Below are 20,930 nucleotides of genomic sequence, written 5' to 3'. Positions count from 1 at the left end.
CATTGGTTTTGTTACGCCACTTCAATAGCTCGCATAGCTCCAGAAATTTCAGCGTAAAACGCATTATGAAGTCCTAAATTTTCAACGAAACCGACGATGAAATCACTTGTACTACTACGAAAGATACCACCGCAAGCTGAAGTGATGTTATTGGCCTCTCTATCAGTATTAGCCTTCACCCAGTTTTCAAGTGGAGGAACCCAAAAAATTTCTTTGGTCACAAGAGAACGAGGAGGGTGAACTAGAATATCAAACAATTTCAAAATCCGGAAATTCTCCAAAGAATTCCGAAAAGTATGAGTAGTCTAAGTGTCGGCGAGTGTCACATTTGCTTTGATGTATGTAATCGCATTTCTCCAAGATGTTGAGGTATTATGAAATCTTAGCAGGTTTCTATAGTTCCAAATGGTATGAATGATATTGATAATGAGTGCCTGAACCACTATCCTGCATTGCGGACTCCAGTTCTGATCGCATAGCTTCTAAATATCGGTTGGCTGAGAGATAAAAATTCTGCCATCGAGAACTGTAGACAACCACGTACAAATATTGACTGCAAAAGAGCATTCAAAAAATAGATGGAAAGTAGTCTCTTCCTTGAGGCTGCACAGGCTGCATATCGATGGCATGGCGCAGCCTCGCAACTTAAGATTTTCATCCGTAGGAAGTTTATTGTTCATAAATCTCTAGGATAGAAAAGATCTAGCAGGAGGAATATCCTTGCTCCACACATACCTGGGCCAATAAAGCTGAATGTTAGTCTTGCATTTGAAATCGTAGGCTTGTTTTAATGACAGATCTCCCGTATCGGACAACTTCCACACCGAACAGTCCTCTCTGTTCTCAATCGGGATCACTACTTTATTCATAATAGATAGTATATTTGGGCAATAGTCTGTCACCTGTTGGGGAATGTTCCAATAGTGATTATGGATGAAATTAGAAACTACGTCTTTTAAGAGATCATGCCAAGCTGCAGGTATATGCAAAGTGTCAGTCAGCGTAGCATTCCCACACCAAAGATCGAACTAGAAACTAGTCTTGCGATCGTTATCAATCAAAATAGAGGATTTCTCTTTGATAACCTGAAATTCAGCCTTGATTCCGCTCCATAAAGTGGAAGAAATGTGATGATTAATACATATGTTTCCTCGTAAAACTCGAGCTCTGAGAATTATCGCCCAAGTTCGTTTGAAGTCATCATCTCCCAACAAATTTCAGGTTTGACGCTTCATTTAAAGTTGTTAACGACCTGATGTTTAAACCTCCCTCAAGTGTCGATCTGCAAATTCTATGCCACGCTACCGTAACTAATTTCCTTTTGTTGATGTCTCCCGACCACAAAAAATTCCTGAAATAGCTTTCCAATTCCTTGATTAGCGAAGAAGGCCAACAATAAGTGGTGATGGAATAGACCATCATACTCTGGATAACCGATCTAATGAGTTGTGCTCTTCCTGCATTCGACAATAAAACCTCTTTCCAAGAGGCCAATCTGCTCTTGATCAACCAAATATTGAAAATGAAACCTCCTAGGTTTGCCCTTAAAAATTGGGATACCTAGATATGTAAAAGGCATAGAACCTGATGAAAATCCAATATATTGAGCAAGGCTGATTTTTCTGAACTTAGTCATTGCGCCGCAAAAAAAATTTGATTTATCAGGACTAACACATTGCCCTGAACAATTAGCATAACGGGAAAAAAGATTTCTGAGCCAGTAAAGATTACTTTTCCTGCCCGTGCAGTATATCATTATGTCATCTGCGTAAGCTACTTAGTCTGTCTATATTTTATTCACATTTTTAACCATCACAATATTAGATTTATTTACTACTGATAGATGACTACTTAATTATTTTCTTTATTTTTTATAGGTACATATTAATCTATAACTGATATTTTTGAAAAAATAAATCTATTAAATATATTGAAATTTTCATTTAAAATAAGTGAAAAACATTTTAAATACTTATAATAAGATAGGGGTATGAGTGACAATGAACAAAATTTGGACAAAAAAGTTTGGTACCTGTTACCAAATCAAATAAATATAATCACATATATTATATTTATTTATTATCTATAACATTGTGCAATCCGTGCGAACGCACGGGTAGATGATTACTCATGGTAGATTTATTATTTTTTCTACTAAAGTATATATTTCTAACTAGATTAAATTAATATTTATATAACAATTATAATTTCAAATGTTTTTTCTTTTTAATTTGCGTATCTTTTATTTATATTTATTAACCATCATTATATATTTATTTATTATTTATATCGACTTTGCATGACCCGTGCGAGTGCACGGGTCCTTTACTAGTTAGTACTTGGTGTTTCTTTAATTAATTTAACATAGTTGTTTATTGGCCACATTAATTATCTAATTAATAATAATTTAGTTGATGAATAATTTTTTAAAAATCAAGGTTCATATAGTGAATAGAAAATAAAAGATGATATAAAAGAAAACAAAAAGGGGAATTAAGGTAGTTGCATCAAAAAGTAAAAAATTTAAAGAAGGGTATATATACTTATTCTTTATGAAATCAATCATAATTTGTATAGATATGGAGTAAAAAAAATAAGGTGGAAGTTGTGTTAAAATCTATATTTGCAACAACAACAAAAAAAATAGCATAAGAACCTCAATAATCTTGATCCAATGGCTTGTTGTTCACATTTATTTGCTACAAGCTTTATTTCTGGAGCATTCTTTCCTCGACTTTAATAAAGACTTGTTTGAGTGATTGCCATTAGCCTCAAATAATTGGATAACTCTCAATTCTTTTTCTACGACCACTTTCACATGGTCTCACCAAGATCTTCAATGGAGTATAAAGAAACTCTTATCTCTTTATGAACAACACACAATCATAATCCATGCCCTAGAAATGATTCTTCCACCTGATACAAAAATAGCTTCAACAGAAAACATATATCCTTTAATGTACCTTTAGTCTACCTCTCACACTCAATTTTTAGTCCATAATAATAGTTTTTTACAAAGGTTGAATATGATGAATAGTACCTGAAGAATCCCACACACACGACTAATTCTCACAAGACCCACATTCTAGGAGGTTAATCACAAGGTATCAACATGGAGATAAGTGTTGATGAATGAAGAACACACACTTTTGTTCTCTCGAGATTGTTGGAAAAAATATGGGTTTCTAGGTTCTTGGTGATTGATTGGAGATTGGTCAATTTTTTCACTTGATTGATCAACTATCTCTACTTCAAAAACACAATCATGATGTTAATAGAGATCATAGACAAGAAAAGGTATTGAGAGAAAAATATGGTGCTAGAGGGTAAACAGACTATCACATAAGTGTTACTCTCTAAAAACAACAAAGACAATAAGTTTATATCAAATCACAAAGTAATGACTAGAACCATATATGTGACATGAAATCTTATTTTGATAGAGTTTTGGATGGTCTTAGTGGTCTAATCACAAATTTTTACCTTAGCAGTTTTACTAACAAGGACGACATCCCCCCTCATGGCCAACATATTTTGCCAAGTGTATTTTTTAATAAAAGTGTTTAGGACATGAAAGAATTTTTTTCATGAACACAAGACATAAAGTAGTTTTTAGGTGTTTGCAAGCGACACGTGCTCAGAATTTTCTTCTTATTATTCTTGTTAATGGGGTAGACCAACATATGTAACCAATTCCTATTGATGAGGTCTGTCCTATTTGTCATAAGACATGTATGGATGCTTTTGGGTATAGGTGGGAAAATGGGCCTAGTCTCCCAGGCATAAGACAATCTTTGATCCTACTTTCTCACTCTTTGATCCTACTTTCTCACTCTCTTATCCTTTACAATAAGTCTGTCTTTTCCTCACTGGAATTTTGTCTTAGTGCTTTGTGAGTGTTCTTGTGCTTAAGTGATGATTCTTGTTCTCAATAAAGGGCATATTTGTAATTTACCTAAGAGTGTATTATCTCTTGAAAATAATTATTTTTTGTAAGAAGTTGTTTGGTTACGATCTAAACTGTTAGAAACTCTTGTTTGGATTGATCATTGTCTTAGGAAGTCCCCGTTTGGTTCGTTAGTTTCGCTTGTTACAAAAGCTCTTATTTAGTTTGTGAATATTATCTAGTAAAATCTCCACAAAGGTTCCCAAGCTCATCTCGGTGTAAAAGCTCCAATTGTTCAAGATCAGCGCGTGTAAAATCTCACCTTGACTCGAGATCAACCAGTGTAAAATCTCATCTTGGTTTGAGATCAGTCCATGTAAAATTTTAGTTCGGCTTGGAGGTTAACCCGTGTAAAACCCAAGTTTGGTTAAGAGGATAACCAATATAAAACTCTATCTCAGTTCAGAGGATAGTCAATATAAAACTCCATCTCGATTCGTAGGATAGCCAGTAGAAAACTCCATCTCGGTTCGTAGGATAGCTAGTAGAAAACTCCATCTTGGTTCTTAGGATAGCCAGTAGAAAACTCCATCTTAGTTTAGAGGATAGCAGTATAAAATTCTATCTTGGTTCAGAGATCAGCCCGTACAAAATCTCTGTTTGGTTCGGAGGATAGTTAATCAAACTTTGTTCGTTGTTTAGTTTGAAATATCTATTAAAAAACTTCACATATTTATAAAAGGAGATTTGTGAGCATATCCTACTAAAAGGTCTCAAGATAGTGGAAACTAAGATGAATTCTAGAGGAGAAGACAAAATTACCTTCATTTAGACCAAAGCTCTATAATTTTTCGGTGTCTTTCTCTTTTCCTTATCTCATTTACTTTTCAGTTATTTTTACCTCTAGTTTTCCATTTATTTCTTTACTCATCTCCTTATTTCTTTGTTTATCTTACAAATGATTTTAAACTTTGATTTTTGCCAAAAAGAAAAATTAATTAACGTTTTTCAAACCTACACAGTTCAACTCCTCTCTTATATTTAGAGTCACATGTCCAACACCCTTAACTATGCTCGACCCATTTTTTCGAGCTTTTACGGGGCGTGCATGTCCGTTTGCTACCCCTATCTTTGGGGAACACATAATTCGTTGTAAGGAGTTTACATGCTTCAAATATTAGTGTGACCTCGTTAGGAATGTCTTTTTTATATATATTTAGACTGGCGAGACTATTTGTGAAGAAAGAGATGTTATGAACTTCTTAACTGACCTATAAGAGAGAAGCTCAATACTTATGTATGCAATGTTCTGGTATACATATGGATAGGAGAGACACATACTCATGTGAATTTCACTAAGATATTTTTATGTGTGGGATTGAGAACTAAGAATTTCATCAGTGCGACAGACTACCTTCAAAATTGTTCCAAACAAAATGGCAAAACATGAAAACGTTATGAGGATCATGTTTAGCAATGTTTTGTCTCTTAGATCTATAAATAATTTTAAAAAAAAATAATTTTGTCCTTAAAAAAGAGTTACAAGTATAGTTTGTTTGCCGTTTACCTTTTATTCTTATATAATTTTTCATACATTATATATTATTTATTTTCATATTTAAAGACGTTTCTTTAAGGGAATTTTATTCTTATATAATTTTTCATATGTGATTATATATTATTTATTTTCATATTTAAAGACGTTTCTTTAAGGAATATAACTTTCATATTCTCTATTATATTTTATTATATTATAAATATTTTAATTTTTCCGTTTTATGTTTTTATATTGAATGTTGTGAGTTCTTTTATTGATATTAATTATTGTCGTCAATGTTCTACTAATTTAGATAAATGGATATTGTTTTATTTTTATAAGAAAAATTATCTCACTGTAATTGTCAATATAATACAAACACGGTAACCAAGAGTATAAAGAGGTAGGTATATTATGTGGTATTTATTTGTCTTGAAGCTAGTTTTGATAAAGTAAATTTAGGAGGGGCAAAAAGAATTGTGTTAATAAATTGTATGCACACACAATTGTCCCTACCTTAACTTGAAAGCGGAGTGGTACTATCTATGTAAAGTAGGAAACAATTCCATATGATAAGGCAAAGAATTTGATAAAGTTTCATACTACTCATGCTCTTGCTAGCTGTACTTTACCTTCCCCATGTCTTATTCTTTACCAACTTCAAACGGTTAATTTCTCATCAATTTAGTTCATAGATAAAGACTGATCCCAACTTTAATCCAATTAGAAGCATGTGAATGAAATGGAATTTAAGCAAAGCAAAGTTGTACTCTTTGCATGTTCTTACACACTTCCAAATGAGAGAATACATATATTTAAAATGAATAAAAGGGTATGCCACCATTTTAGATATTGAAATTTTGTGTCAATAATTTTAACTTTAAGGGTTAATAAAATTAGGGGTTAACTGATAAATTAGACGATCTCTTATGACTTATGACTTATGTTAGATAAATAATAATTGATAGTTTATAGTTTATAGTTGATGATGGATGATTGGTAGCTAATAAACTAATTGAAGTGTTTGATAAAATTAGAGGTTCAACTAAATTATAAATGTACAATGATATAAAAGACATTTAATAGATACTTATTTTTAAATTAAATTAAAATAAATTATAAAAGATAAAGTGAGTTTTTAAAATGATAAACTTTAAACTATAAAATAAAATGTTATTTGAAATAGCATACGTAAAATAAGCTATAAGCACGTAAAATAGACTATACGTTCATGATGAAAAGAACATTATCAAACATGTCTAAATTATCATATGAGGAAATTACAAGGGCAGATTACCCAAATTATCTGAGTGAATTTTCCCTTAAGAATCTCGCCCCTTAAGGCCTCATGCTTAAGGGGCATGGGTTGTGTACATCTCAAGGAAATTAAAAGGGCGAATTACCCAAATTACTTTTTCCTTAAGCGTCTCGCCCTGTTGGGCCTCATGCTTGGGAGTTGTGTGCATATCGGGAAATTACAATGGTCGGATTGCCTGAATAACTTTTTCCTTAAGCATCTTGTCCCGTTGGGCCTCATGTTGGGGTTGTGTACGTCTTAAGAAATTGCAAGGTCAAATTTAGAGTATAGGTCCATGTACAATGATCAGATTTCCCATATTGACCTTCTCCTTAAACATCTCGCCCCATTAGGCTTCATGCTTAGTGGTTGTTTACGTTCCTAGAAAGTTCACCTTGCGAGGATGGATTACCCGACCATGACCGAGAATGAAGTATCCCACATAGATAGGATTGGCGAGGCAAAGACCTCCCTATGCAAGTTGGCGACACACAAGCGTTTAATGATCGTTATCACATGACATTAATATTTTCAAGCATGTTCCCTTAGAGCAATAATTGCCATTTGTGGACCACACCAATAACATGAATACTCATTATGGTAAGTAATGACAATTAAGTCCTTTGTCTGAGATTTTTCACCAAAGAGCACATAAAAAAGAAGGACTCATGGACCAATCATTAGTTGGTATAGCGGTGATTGGCGATGGACTTGATAGGAAAGACCACAAAACGATCTCCCACAACTACGATCAGGAGGGGGCTGAAATCACTTGATGTATGAATTGACACCGAATCAAATTAAGCGGTCCAGTGAGCTGCATACTACAGGTGGAAAAAAAAAAGGACTTGATGAAGAAAAAAGGTGGACTCAATTCTTATACAAAATCAACTCACTGCAACTCTTTCTATCCTGCATTAGAGAAGTTATCCATTAGTGTTCTTGCGTGAATAAAAAGTAATTTATATAATCTCATTAGGTTATTACTTCTTGCGTGAAGAGGAAGAAATTTCTATATATTCATGAAGTATATATAAGACGCCGTGACCGTTGCTAGTAAATGACAATTTATGGCTGGCTTGCTTGTAACACAAATAGGCAACCAGGTACTACAAATAACACTTAACATACTACTTAATCCTACAAATATCTATTTTTTATTGTCCTTTCTATGGTAGTATGATATAACAAGATGGTTGGTGTAACTGTGTAGTATAATGACTAATATTTACATGTCAGTCAGTTTATTGGCTTGGTTCATCAAGTAAAAGTCATGCGTGAAAGTCTTTACACATGTAATTGGTTTGTATTTGGTCTATTTAAAAGTATTGAAATAATCTAATTTTTCATCCGAAGGAGGTAAAAGTCATAGACGTGGACTAAAACAAAAGTTTAAGAGTTTTAAGAGAGTATTTGGATGAAATATTTGAAAATTAATTTTTTTAAAAGAATTTAAAATGATATGACCAAAATTTATTGTTAAGATGAAAAATATGAGGAATTGTTAAAATAATGTAAGTTTATAAAATATTTTAGTCAAAGTTAAATTTAAGGAATTTCAAATGATACCAAAAAAATAAATTTAAAATTGCTTCTTCACTCTATACAATTTGAATGTTAAATTGGTCATTACTAATTTTTCAATTTTTGCAAGATGGGCTTCATATTTTATAAATTTCAAATTCACCCCTAAATTTTTTAAAAATTACAAATAAATTCCTAATAGTTTTCAAATTTAAAATTGATCTTTTCAAATTTTCAAAAATTGAAAATTAGTCTCTATTTTTCATATTTTAAATTTAGCCCATAATTGTAATATTTATGAAAATGACCCAAAAATTAACAATAAATCATTTTAATACTCTATTCAAACAAAACAAAAAAAATTAAAAACGAATAGATTTAAATTGAATCATTAAATTGCTTAGAATATTAAATTTTTTAAAAATTCTCAATTATTTCATCCAAACACTGTAAAAATTCTATATTGATTTTGTTTTTGATTTCTCCTATAATTTTTATCTTTAGAATATTTTCGCGCGTTTCAAATTTATATTTTTTGTATTATTTTCTTCTCACGTTGTGTGTATAGTGCTTTCTTCTTGTAATTTCATATATTTTTTTAATTTCTTATTTCTTTGTGTATTTTGTGCACTAAGGAAACTTTTTAATACAACTTTTGTTTTTTAAAAAAACATCAAAGGTAATAAAAATTGTAATTTTAGCTTATGTAATCACCGAATAGAATACAAATTTTATTATAGATGTTTTAATGATTACAGTCACTCATCATATAATTTTATCAGTTGTTTTTATATTTTTAATAGTATTTTAAATAAAATTATATGGTTTGAAGATGAAATTTGATAATACTTGAGATAGAAGAAAGTTGTAAGTTTTCAACATATTTTATATCACAGACGTGTGTTCAAGAATTTCATCATATCTAAAATTTTGTAACTTTGATTTAGATTGGACCAACGACAAATGAATGCTAACAAAAAGAGTTAGCTAATATAAAAATTCCAGCGCGATTGCTTTGTATCATGGTCCGAGTTGAACGCGTTTTTTGCTCATTATAAAAAAAATGCAGAATTTTTGAGAGTTAGAGATTTTCTAGAGCAATTTAACGACTGCAAGAATTTTAGGAGTTGAGATTAAAGGTTTTTCATCTCCAAATTTATGTATCGTTCTTCTAAACTTGTTGCTATGAATAATTTTATCATGAGTGACTAAGTTTTTTTATATTAGACCTTCTGAGATGAATTTATTTTGATTTGTTTGAACCATGTAATTGGTTGAATACTATTTTATTATTTGCAATTCCAGTATTCTTTAGTTATATAATGCTTTTTGTATATTTACGAATATGAATTGATCTAAGTTTTGAATGATTAATGATCATAATTTTGAAATCTGACTTAATTTACTGTTCAAAATTAATAATTACTTTAGAATTAAATAATTATATTGGTGATAGAAAAATTAACGTGCGATAAAGTCTCTTTTAATTTCGAATCCACCTAAGAAATTAGGGAGTTGTTATCAAAAGAGAGAGTTATACATTAAGAACTTGAGTATAATTATTTTGTTAATTTATCGTACTAGAAAAACTATTCAAAGAAATAAACACAATTGTCAAACAGTAACAAATAAAGGATTCGAGAAAGGCCTGATCCTTTTGATCTCTAATAACATTTATCTTTTTATTTTATTTTTCGTTGAAAATCAAACTTTTATGAAAACATTCAACTTAATAATTTCAATATGATAGTATTGTCGTGTTACAATTAATCAATTACTGTGTAGACGAATTTATTATAAATATTATTATTTGACGATAAATTTACTATACTTGTTAAATTATTTATCAATCAAAATCAGAATTACAATGACATAGTGGATTTAGATCTCTTAATTCTTATTTACAACTATCTCTCTACTTTAAATCATAATCATTTTATTTTATTTTGATATATAACTACAAGAAATTCACATATACAACTCTATGAAAGTTCAAATTTTAGCGTGTGACCTCTAATCTTTTTTTTTTAAGCAAGGATATATTAAAGAAGAGAACTAAGGGTTCTCGAAACCTTTTTACACAAGAACGGGAAAAAACCTGCGAAGAGAGAAATTACAAATCAATTAGATTACGAAAGGTATAACAAAGGATCTTTGTTAAACTCGTAAAAACTACAAATGGAATGAGTAATTTCCCCTATAAAACTCCATTTCCAAGACAAAGATTTTATACCCCATACCATATTATTCACATTCCAAATTTCGTTTCTAAAGCAAATACCGTTCCTAGTTAGCTAAAGAAACCAAACGGTCGCTAACCAAATCACTCCTATTTTTCCACCTTTCACCTTCTTTTTTTTACAAAAAAGGGACCAATCCGAAAAACTTGATAAAATAATAAAAGTGCAGGTGTTAAGAAAAACATATTGAAACAATATATTTTTTTAAATATCTCTAGACATAAAATAAAATAGAATGGTATATTATTGAAGTATAAATCCTCAAATATCAAATTTTTTTTTGAAATAATCAATTAAAATACAATTTTTTTCCAATATGTAAAACATACTAAAACTGCACCTAGTTAAATTGCCAAATGGAAAATTAAGTTTAATTAAGGTGAGAAGTACGTACTATTGAAGACAAAGAGTTTTAGACATACTATTAGTTTTTTTTTTGACTAATTTTTTAAGACAATAATCAAGCAATTTTCGCATATTTTATACTTTTAAAAATAAAAAAAATTTAATTCAATTAATTTAATTAATAGATTATATTTCAAAAGATAATAATTAATTTTTAATAATTTACAATTAAATGATCCGTCAATCACCTGTTAATTTTTTATATAGAAATATTTTACTTTTTTTAAAAATATTATTTTAATATGTACACTTTTATTATTTTTCAGGGAGATCGGCCTGAATCAGAACAAAAAGAAATGAGGACCTCAATTTTGTGAAATAATAATATTGATTCAATAAAATATATAACCTTTAGAAATCATATAACAACGTGTTACATGTACCCTAGCGGATTAGCTTTTTATTTTAGGTTGGAGCGTTCTGGATTCGAGAACTGTTGGCTTGGCTTACAAATTTTTAATTTTTCAAAAAGTCTAACTACATCCAGTAAATAAACATGGCAATGGAGTTATCATTTTAAAAAAACAAATTTAGTAACTTTATAATTTTATTTTAATTTATTTTTCCTATAAATTTTAGAGACTATTTATATATTACAAATAAATAATTTTTATTATAGAAATAAATTTGATAAGGTAAACATGTGTATTAAGGTCAGGACATAGTTTATGTCTGCTTCTATATTTTCTAGTCATATAATTTGGTTTTCCATAATTAAAGCAAGAGAAAATGTCACTGTTATTTTTTTGAGATGGTGGATGTTGGCTAGAAATTGGAGCACGTAACAAATTAAAAGATTCTCATTCTTAATTCAGTTAATCATATTTCAATTTTAAATTTTTTAATGATTTATAGATGACTATTTATCTGCTTTGAAATTCTTTTTATTGGTCGAAACAACCAAGACTTCATATTTTTTATTTTGTCTCCAAAAATCTTTTTCATTTTAAAAGCGAATAAAACGTCTGTTTTTTTAGGAGTCTATTTATTTGCTTGCCCTAAAAAGTCAGGATCGACCTTGATTATTTTGTCAATAAATTAATAAAATGTTTATGATTTAAAGTTGAAAAATTGAGATAAATAGGGATTGAGTCCAAATTTGTGAGATAGCTGCTATATCATTTCAGACCATCAAAATTAATGCGACATAGCTAGTATAACATTTCACATTTTCATATAAATATTCTGTATTTTGAGTTTTCTTAATGCTGCAGTAAAGGGCATCACTCAAACTCATATTCTCACAAAATATTCAAAGGAAGATAGGAATCAGATTCATTGCCCACGAGTCTTCCTAATGTACTCTTCTACCCACAGCTTCAGCTACTCATCATATACATCAATAAATAAAATATTGTCTAATTTTAAAGATATTGCAGATTTGAACTCGTGTATTTACAGTCAAATTTCTATTAACTTACTGAAATAAACCGACATTATAATATGCAATTTTAAAATAATTAAAATTGTTCCATCTTCACATTATAAGAATCAGAATCGGTCCAATCAATTTAGGGATCCTGTTTTAATTTAAAAAATAGGTCAATTTTTTTAAAAATAAAATAATTTTAATAATTAAAAATAACACACCAAAAATACAATTGTATATTAACTAAATTAAACATTAAATTTTTAAGTATTATTTAAATCATACATTTTTTTATATAAATTTTATGTTTTTAATATTTTTATTTATTTATAATATTTTTTATTTAATTATTAAGAAAAATTGGACCCTCAAAATTTGAAGTTCGGCACTTGTGCAGGACCGGACCCGAAAAGAATATTAATTTTATACTTGAACAGTTTTTTTAAAAAAAGAATAACAAAATTTACACACATTACAATCAGATTAGGGGTGACAAAACGGACCGCCCGCCCGCTCCGCCATATGCCCGTAAAAAAACAAGCGGGGCGGGCATGCCCGCCAAGTAAAATGGACATAAAAGTCATCTCCGCTCCGCCAAGATGACAGGTTGGCGGGTGGGACTTATCCGCCTATTTTTATTTATATATTTTTTAATAGATTAATAGGCTTTTTTTACCTTCTAATTAAACTTTTCACTTATTTTTTAAAACAATGGGCGGGCATGCCCGCCAAGTAAAATGGGCATAAAAGTCATGTCCGCTCCGCCAAGATGGCGGGTGGGGACTTACCCGCCTATTTTTATTTATATATTTTTTAATAGATTAATAGACTTTTTTTTTACCTTTTAATTAAATTTTTCACTTATTTTTTAAAATAATTTTTTGTAAAAGCAACATTTTAACAAATTTACTCAAAAAAAATTACATATATTTATAAATAAATGTATAAAATATCAAGAATTGCTATTACTATAATTAATTAAAAAAAGAGTGAGTTTTGGAGGAGGGACGAGCTTTGGCGGGGCGGGTTTGGCGGGCAGCGGATTTTGGCGGGACGGACTTTGGCGAACGGCGAATCTAAAATCTCAACTCAATCCTCCATTTTATGACAAGTGCGCTGACCGGCCCGACGGGCCACGACCCGTTTTGCCACCGCTAATACATACAAGTGAAAACTTGTAGGTTCAAACTTCAAACCTACTATCTATCAACTATGCATCCTTTATAATTAAGCAACATCATCCATTTTTGCTGCTACTTTTTCTCCAACTAGTGTTGTGTCTTTGTTCTTTCATTCTCTAGAGACAAAAAAGTTAGCACAAAATAAGTTCTTGGTCTTTAGCTGTAAAGGTTGGAGCATATTTAACCCAATGTCTATTAATAGTAGCATCCCAATAAAAATATTATAAATAATAAAAAATATAATCTGCAATATTCTATTGACCTGTCATACCCTTAGTTATCCTAGTTCACAAAGAGAAAAATTTCTCAAAATAATTAAAAGGAAATGACAAGTTATAGTAGCACTGAAAAAATGTTTAGACAATTCTAGGTGAATGAACTAACAAAGTTGGCATTTTAGGCTCAAAAATCTTCATAATCACTTTTCACTCTTCTCAAAAATAAAGGAAATTTCTTTCCCTACCTCCCTCTTTTTTTTTCACCTCTGGTAAAAAACCCAAAATACCCTCACTTCGGAAATGCATTTCTGAAACGTTTCTTTTTTCTTCAAAATTTGTCTTATTTGGGAAATGCACTTCCGAAAACACGAAAAAAAGATGTTTTCGGAGATGCATTTCCGAAAACACCCCTTTTTTGGGTTTTCGGAGATGCATTTCCGAAAACACTTTTTTTGGGAGGGGGTGTCTTCGGAGATGCCTATCCGAAATATTCCAAGACAAAATTGATCTTGGAATGTTTCGGATATACACCTCCGAAAGAATTCAATAATTATTAAAAAATTAAAATCAAGGTGAACCAATATAATTAATAGGTATAAAATCAAGGTGAATCAATAAAATGAAGGTGAATCAATAAAATCAAGGTGATTCAAAATTTCCTAAACAATTTTAAAGCTCAAAATTATTTTTAACTTGTATAAATCAAAAACATTTTATAATAAGTAAATTTTGAATTATATAGAATTAAATATAAAATTTATTCGTTAAATAAAATTAAGACAAAAAATCTTTTTTTAATTTTTTTAAACTAAATAAAAAATTATAACTCATTTTTATTTATGAATCAGAATAGAAATATATAAATATATAATAATAATTATTAATTTTGTAAGTGAAATATATAAATATATAATAATTATTATTAATTAAAACACTCATTTTTTTAATTTTTTTTTGTAAATACATAATAATTATATAAATATATAAATATATAAATAAAAAATTATAACTCATTTTGTAAGTGAAATTATTTTAGTTTTTTTAATTAAAATTATTTTAAATTTTAATATATGAATCAGAATAGAAATATATAATAATTATTATTCATAACTCATAAATTATATCAAAATATATAATTATTATTATTCATTACTCATAAATTATATCAAATTTATGATATATGAATTAATTAATATCCTAAAATTAATTTTTGGAATTTTTAGATTTTTTTTTCAGAGATGCATCTCCGAATTAATCAAAATCCCAATTTTTGGGATTTTTTAGGAAATGCACTTCCGAAGTCTGGAAAAATTTAGAAAAAAATATTTCGGAAATGCATTTCCGAAGCAGGGGTAAAGTGGAGTTTTCGCTGGGGTGACCCCATAGGGAGGTGGGTAAAGAAAAAACCAAAATAAATCCAAACATGCAATGACTCATCAAATATTCAATGTGTGCATGATTAGACAAATCACTAGTGAGATCGATTATGAGATTATTCCATTCCATCACCTTTTCCAAATTAAACAATGGTGTTTAGAAACAATCTTTAGCATCCACATTTGTTCACTCACTGCGTAACATTTAAGAGAATCTGATTACAGAAGCTAGCCAAAATCAAGATTTGAAGCATTAGAAAAATTTAAAGGTAAGAAAAACATTCCCTAACACATGTTGGAATTTTTCTTTTTCTTTTTGTCATGTAAATGGGATGAAGCACATCATATACAGTCCAAAAGTAGAATCATATGACTAAATCCAACGCTAACTACTTGTACCTTACATTATTTTTTATTCCCAACTTGTCCCTTTTAGTTCATTCTCTATTATCCATATGAGTTTTGCAACTATTACTAGATGCATGTATATGGACCATTTTTGCATATGTTCCTCAAAACTCTACTGACCTGGTGTCATGGACCTATTGAGTAGAACTTTCTACTCTTTCCTTTAAAAGTCTTGTATGATTATCATAATTCAATAGTCATTTCTTTGACCTCAAATCTATTTAGAAACAAATGTGAATATTGTAAGTCTTACATTGTTAAAAGTGAAAATGGAAATTGAATACTTTATAAGTGAGTTGTTTTAAGGTTTTGAGTAAATATATGATTTTTATCTCATTTATTAGGGCGAATCTTTTACTTTTAAGTAAGTCTTTGATTCAATATAGATGTTTTTTTTCATTATGATCAATCAGTGGTATTAGAGCCGATAGTTTGAGTAATAGATTAACTTTTTATATTGAAAGTCTTTTTGACATGGTGGTGGTGTGTCCGATTGAAGTACCTGTAACATGGCAAGGGTGTCTATCAACTACGATACAAGTATGTGGATGAAAGAATTTTCGTTTGAGGAAGAACATAGCAGATGGAGTCACATTTGAGGAGGAGATTGTTGGAAAAAATGTGAATTGTGAAAATGTCATATTATTTAAAAAAGTGAAGATTAAATACTTTACAAGTGAGATGACTCATACACCCATTACTTTAAAATTTAAATAAATATATGATGTCTCTTGTTTGGATGAATCTTTGATTTTTAAATAAATTTTTGACCTAATATAAAAAAATGTAAAATACTTTAATTCACGATGATCCATCAAAATAAATAAACTCAATATCTTTTTTAGTAAATGTCTCGGTTAATTGAGAAAGTGTATGTTTAAAAAAAAAAAAACTTTAAAAAAAATCAATGCACAATTTTAGAAATTAAAAATTCATATTCGGTTCATTAACTTATCATCCCTAAGGAGATAAGTTAACATTTTTCTTTAAAATAAAATCATCAATTTTTTCACCTAAACTAAAAGAAACCATTATCATAAGTTCTTTCATTTCACCCCCTCTTTCCAAATACAACACACACCTTAACAACTACATGACCTTCACATTCATCCTTTTAAGAGGAGTTAAAGTGTTTCCACCTATGTTCAATTCCTTGTGTGCTTGGACTTTTTCATTGATGTTTAAATCTCTATTGCTTCCACAATTTAAAATTGTTAGAGTAAGAACTTTTTTATTTAGTAAGAAATAAAAGAAAAAAAGAAATAGGAGATGAATCCAGAGGAATAAAAGTAATGAATTGCATTCAATTATACTTAATAATCATACAAAATGAGTTGCATCATTTATACAATATCACACTATTAATTAACTTACTTCTTGTTATTTTTTTTTTTACAAGGACAAACTTAACTGATATCATTAATCAAATAACGTTCAATACAAGGAGGTACATATCTGAAAAAGCTACGCCGAGACTAAGAATTGGCCGCCTTAGCTAACGTATGGGCAACCGAATTCGCTTGGCGTTTGATGAACTTTACCTCAATGTTCGGAAATAAAACTAACAAATGCTGAATAGATTTAATAATAACGCTAAATTCTGAGGAACCAACATGAGAAGCATAAATAGCCTTAGAGAAGACACACATCCCAGGACACCCCTGCAGATATAAACCTTCCAAAGTGGTCTCTAAAACACCACCCTCTATTTGTTGTACCACACACATTATTGAAACCTGCATCAACATTACATTTCAAGTGATTAACTGAAGGCGGAATCCAACTTATAGGTAAATTATTACCCGCCGCCAAATTATGCTCTTCTCTAGCTAAGAACCAATCATACCAATTATGATAAGCTTGGATACCAATCCTCAACGCATCATCCCTGATATCTTGCCAAACCTTATTATTCCTACTCCGCCAAAGGGTCTCAAGCAAAACAGCAAATCGGCCCGCATCCCTTCGATCCTCCCGACTACAAACATCAAAGATGAGGGACTTAGCATCATTGAAATTAGGCAACCGAGGATCTATAATAGATGACAAACCTGCTGCCCGCCAACTCTGAGTAATTGAGACGCATGCGAAAAAAATATGCCAATCATCTTCATCCTCACCCTCACACCAAGGACAAACAGACGGACATTGAACATGACGTTGTTGAAGCTTTGTACGCGTCGGTAGACATTCTTTACAAATCCGCCAAAGCAAATGTTTAGCTCTTGGTGGTGCAGAGATACTCCAAATACTCTTCCATCTCCCTTCGGTATTATGAAACTGAGTGTTACTATGAAGACCATTCCAAATTTTATACCCCGATTTCACACTATATTCCCCATTTTGCTCCTCGTTCCAAATCAGCCTATCCTCCTTCACATCCTTTATAAGGGGCACTCATAGAATACTCGTCGCTCCTTCAGAGTAAAAAATATGGCTAATCAAATCCACATTCCATTTCTTCAGATTGGGTAACAAGAGATCTTTAACTGATAGTTCACAAGTACTTTGCAATTGTGGACCATGGAGATAACATCTTCCTCTCTCTCGGAGCCACGGATCATACATAACCTTAATGTTACTACCATCACCAATAGACCACCTACAACCCTGCTTAATAACGGCCTTTGCCTTCCACAAACTTCGTCACACAAAACTTGGATTATTACCAATAAGAGAATTAAGATAGGAAGAGTGAGGGAAGTACCTTGCTTTGAAAATTCTTGCTACAAGAGAATTTGGTTTCGACAAAATGCTCCATCCTTGTTTCGCTACCATAGCCATATTAAAGGATTTAAAATCTCTAAACCCCATCCTCCTTCACTTTTCTTAGTAGTCATACGATCCCAAGCTAACCACCTTATGCCTTTGTTATTACCACCACCTCCCCACCAAAAAGAATTCAGCATTTTTTCAATATCATTCACCACTCCATCCGGAATCAAATAAACACTCATAATGTAAGCCGGTATCGACTGTAGGACAGACTTAATCATAACCTCTTTACCAGCTTTAGATAAAGATCTACCACTCCACGAATTGATTCTTTTCCAGATCCTATCCTTAATAAAAGAGAACACCGCCTTCTTACTCCTGCCGATCATGGATGGTAACCCCAAATACTTCCCTGTTCCCAAAACCCTCCTAACCCCCATCAGTTGGGCTAAGTCTTCTTGTGCGGGACCACTCAGATTACGACTGAAAAACACTTCAGATTTTGCTAGGTTGATCTCCTGCCCATTTGCCTCGGTGTAAATGTTAAGAATCTCCATAAGATTAGATGCTTCCACAATATTTGCCCTGCAAAACAAAAAACAGTCGTCAGCAAAAAGCAAGTGGGACACACTAGGTGCCCCCTGCATATTTGAGCGCCATGGATATCTCCTCGTGCAACTGCACTTTTGATCAGTGCCGAAAGACCTTCAGATACAAGAATAAAGAGGTACGGCGATAAAGGGTCGCCTTGTCTAAGTCCTCGTCCTGGAATAATGGGTCCAATTCTATCGGAGTTTACAAGAACAGAATAGTGCACCGATGACACACACATCATAAGCCAATGAATCCAATTCTCATCAAAACCCATACGAAGGAGAACACCACGCAGAAAACCCCAATCAACTCTATCATAAGCTTTACTAATATCGATCTTTAATGCAATACCAGCCGTCTTCCTTTTTAAAGAATGAATAATTTCCGGGGCCACCAAAGCATTATCAAGGATCGACCTCCCCTCAACAAACGCCGACTGCTCCTCCGAGACACACTTATTAAGAACAATCTTCAGACGATTTACAAGCAATTTGGCAATCAACTTATAAACAACATTACAAAGAGATATGGGTCAGAGTTCCTTCATGTCTCTCGGATTTGCACACTTAGGAATAAGACATATGTTGGTTTCATTAAGTTCAGAGGGAAAGAATCCCCTTTCCAACCATGTCGAAGCTGCCATAAAAATATCATCCCCACAAAGCTCCCAAAAATGTTGATAAAAAGCTGGATTAAAACCATCGGGGCCAGGAGATTTATCCGGATGCATTTGGGTCAGAGCTTCAAAGAGTTCCGCTTTAGTAATTTGAGTCAGCAACTTCCTATTGTCCTCTTGCGATATAACCGGTGAAATACAGTTTAGGACCGGATCATGCACTCCCTGTTTCATTTCAAAAAGTTGTTCAAAGTAAGACTTAGCAACATGGCATAACTCCTCCTGCCCTTTCACCTCCGCCCCTGTCTCATCCAGAAGCGTTGTGATTTTCTTGAACTTATTCCGAACAGTAGTAGACCTGTGGAAGAACTTCGAGTTCGAATCACCGTGTCGTAACCAATGCATCTTGGCTCGTTGCTTCCAGAAATTTTCCTCTTTGGTAAGGATATTATTATACTCCCTTTGAGCATCAAAAAATCTCACCGCCGCGTTCTCATCATGCTACAATCTAGCGGCTTCCATGGCTGCCAAATAGAGAGATAAATTACTGTGTTGCTGCTTATACTTCCCTTTATTCCACCTAGAGAGTTCCAGTGCACAGTTATTGATACGATGGAGGACATTCACTTCTGTCACAGCATTCCACCCTTTAATCACCACCCCTTGCAGCTCTTCCTCTTTAAGCTAAGAATTCTCAAATCTAAAGTAGTAAGGCTTGGATCGTTGCCGTCGATAAGGTTCACACTGAAGAAGGATTGGGCTATGATCAGAGTGCGAGGCCAAAAGATTACTCAGTTTTGCCGCAGGATAAATATCCAGCCAATTCTGTGTGACAAGCGCTCGGTCTAACCGTTCTTTGATAACATGTGGTGTACCTCTGCTTTTAATCCATGTGAAAGGATGCCCTTCCATCGGAACATCCAGGAGATTACATTCGGAGACGACGTCACGAAAACCGGCACAAAGCCAGTTTGGATGAAGATGGATCCCGACCTTATCTTGTTGCGATAGGAGATCATTAAAATCACCAATGACACACCAAGGAGCCGTCGACATATCCCGCAGTTCTCGAAGCATATCCCACGCTTCTCGTCTTCTATGTCTTTCCGGATAACCATAGTAGCAAGTAAGTCTCCACTCTTCATGTACTTCATCCTTAACCACCAAATTAACAAAATTTCTAGAGAAATTCACAACATTACAATTAACAAAATCTTTCTACAACGCCGCCAAGCCTCCGCTTCTCCCGACAACATCAACGGTTAAACAAGAATCGAATTTAAGCGAAACCCGAACACTTTCAAGCTTATGATTTGTCGCCAAAGTTTCGGACAGAAAAAGGATATTTGGGTGGTGTTTTTGAGCAAGCTGTCGCAAGTTCGGAATTGCTCGCGGGTTGCTCAGGCCCCGACAATTCCAACTAAGGATCTTCATTTGTCCCGGCAGTCCTGGCTACTAGGATCTGCCGATAAAAAATGTGGGACTGCTTCAACAGACACAACACTGCCATCATTAACTTGTTCTCGGCGTCTTTTCCGTTCGAGATGTTCATCACCAATCGGTT

The 20,930-nt window shown here is 32.0% G+C and overlaps 1 protein-coding gene across 1 annotated transcript; it reads right to left on the bottom strand.

Moving 5' to 3' along the window:
* Nucleotides 1-11: 11 nt before the first annotated feature.
* LOC131637728 (uncharacterized) lies at nucleotides 12-19,771 on the bottom strand. Its single transcript, XM_058908335.1, has 8 exons — nucleotides 19,313-19,771; nucleotides 18,888-19,219; nucleotides 18,217-18,741; nucleotides 18,013-18,082; nucleotides 17,178-17,823; nucleotides 736-973; nucleotides 435-553; nucleotides 12-241 (listed from the first exon to the last, which is right to left on the bottom strand). The coding sequence occupies exons 1-8, from the start codon at nucleotides 19,769-19,771 to the stop codon at nucleotides 12-14; spliced, it is 2,619 nt and encodes an 872-aa protein (XP_058764318.1).
* Between the last annotated feature and the right edge of the window lie 1,159 nt (nucleotides 19,772-20,930).

The sequence above is a fragment of the Vicia villosa genome, linkage group LG1, assembly GCF_029867415.1.
Source record: "Vicia villosa cultivar HV-30 ecotype Madison, WI linkage group LG1, Vvil1.0, whole genome shotgun sequence".
Lineage (NCBI taxonomy): Eukaryota > Viridiplantae > Streptophyta > Magnoliopsida > Fabales > Fabaceae > Vicia > Vicia villosa.
This window is presented reverse-complemented; position numbering and strand designations above follow the sequence as displayed.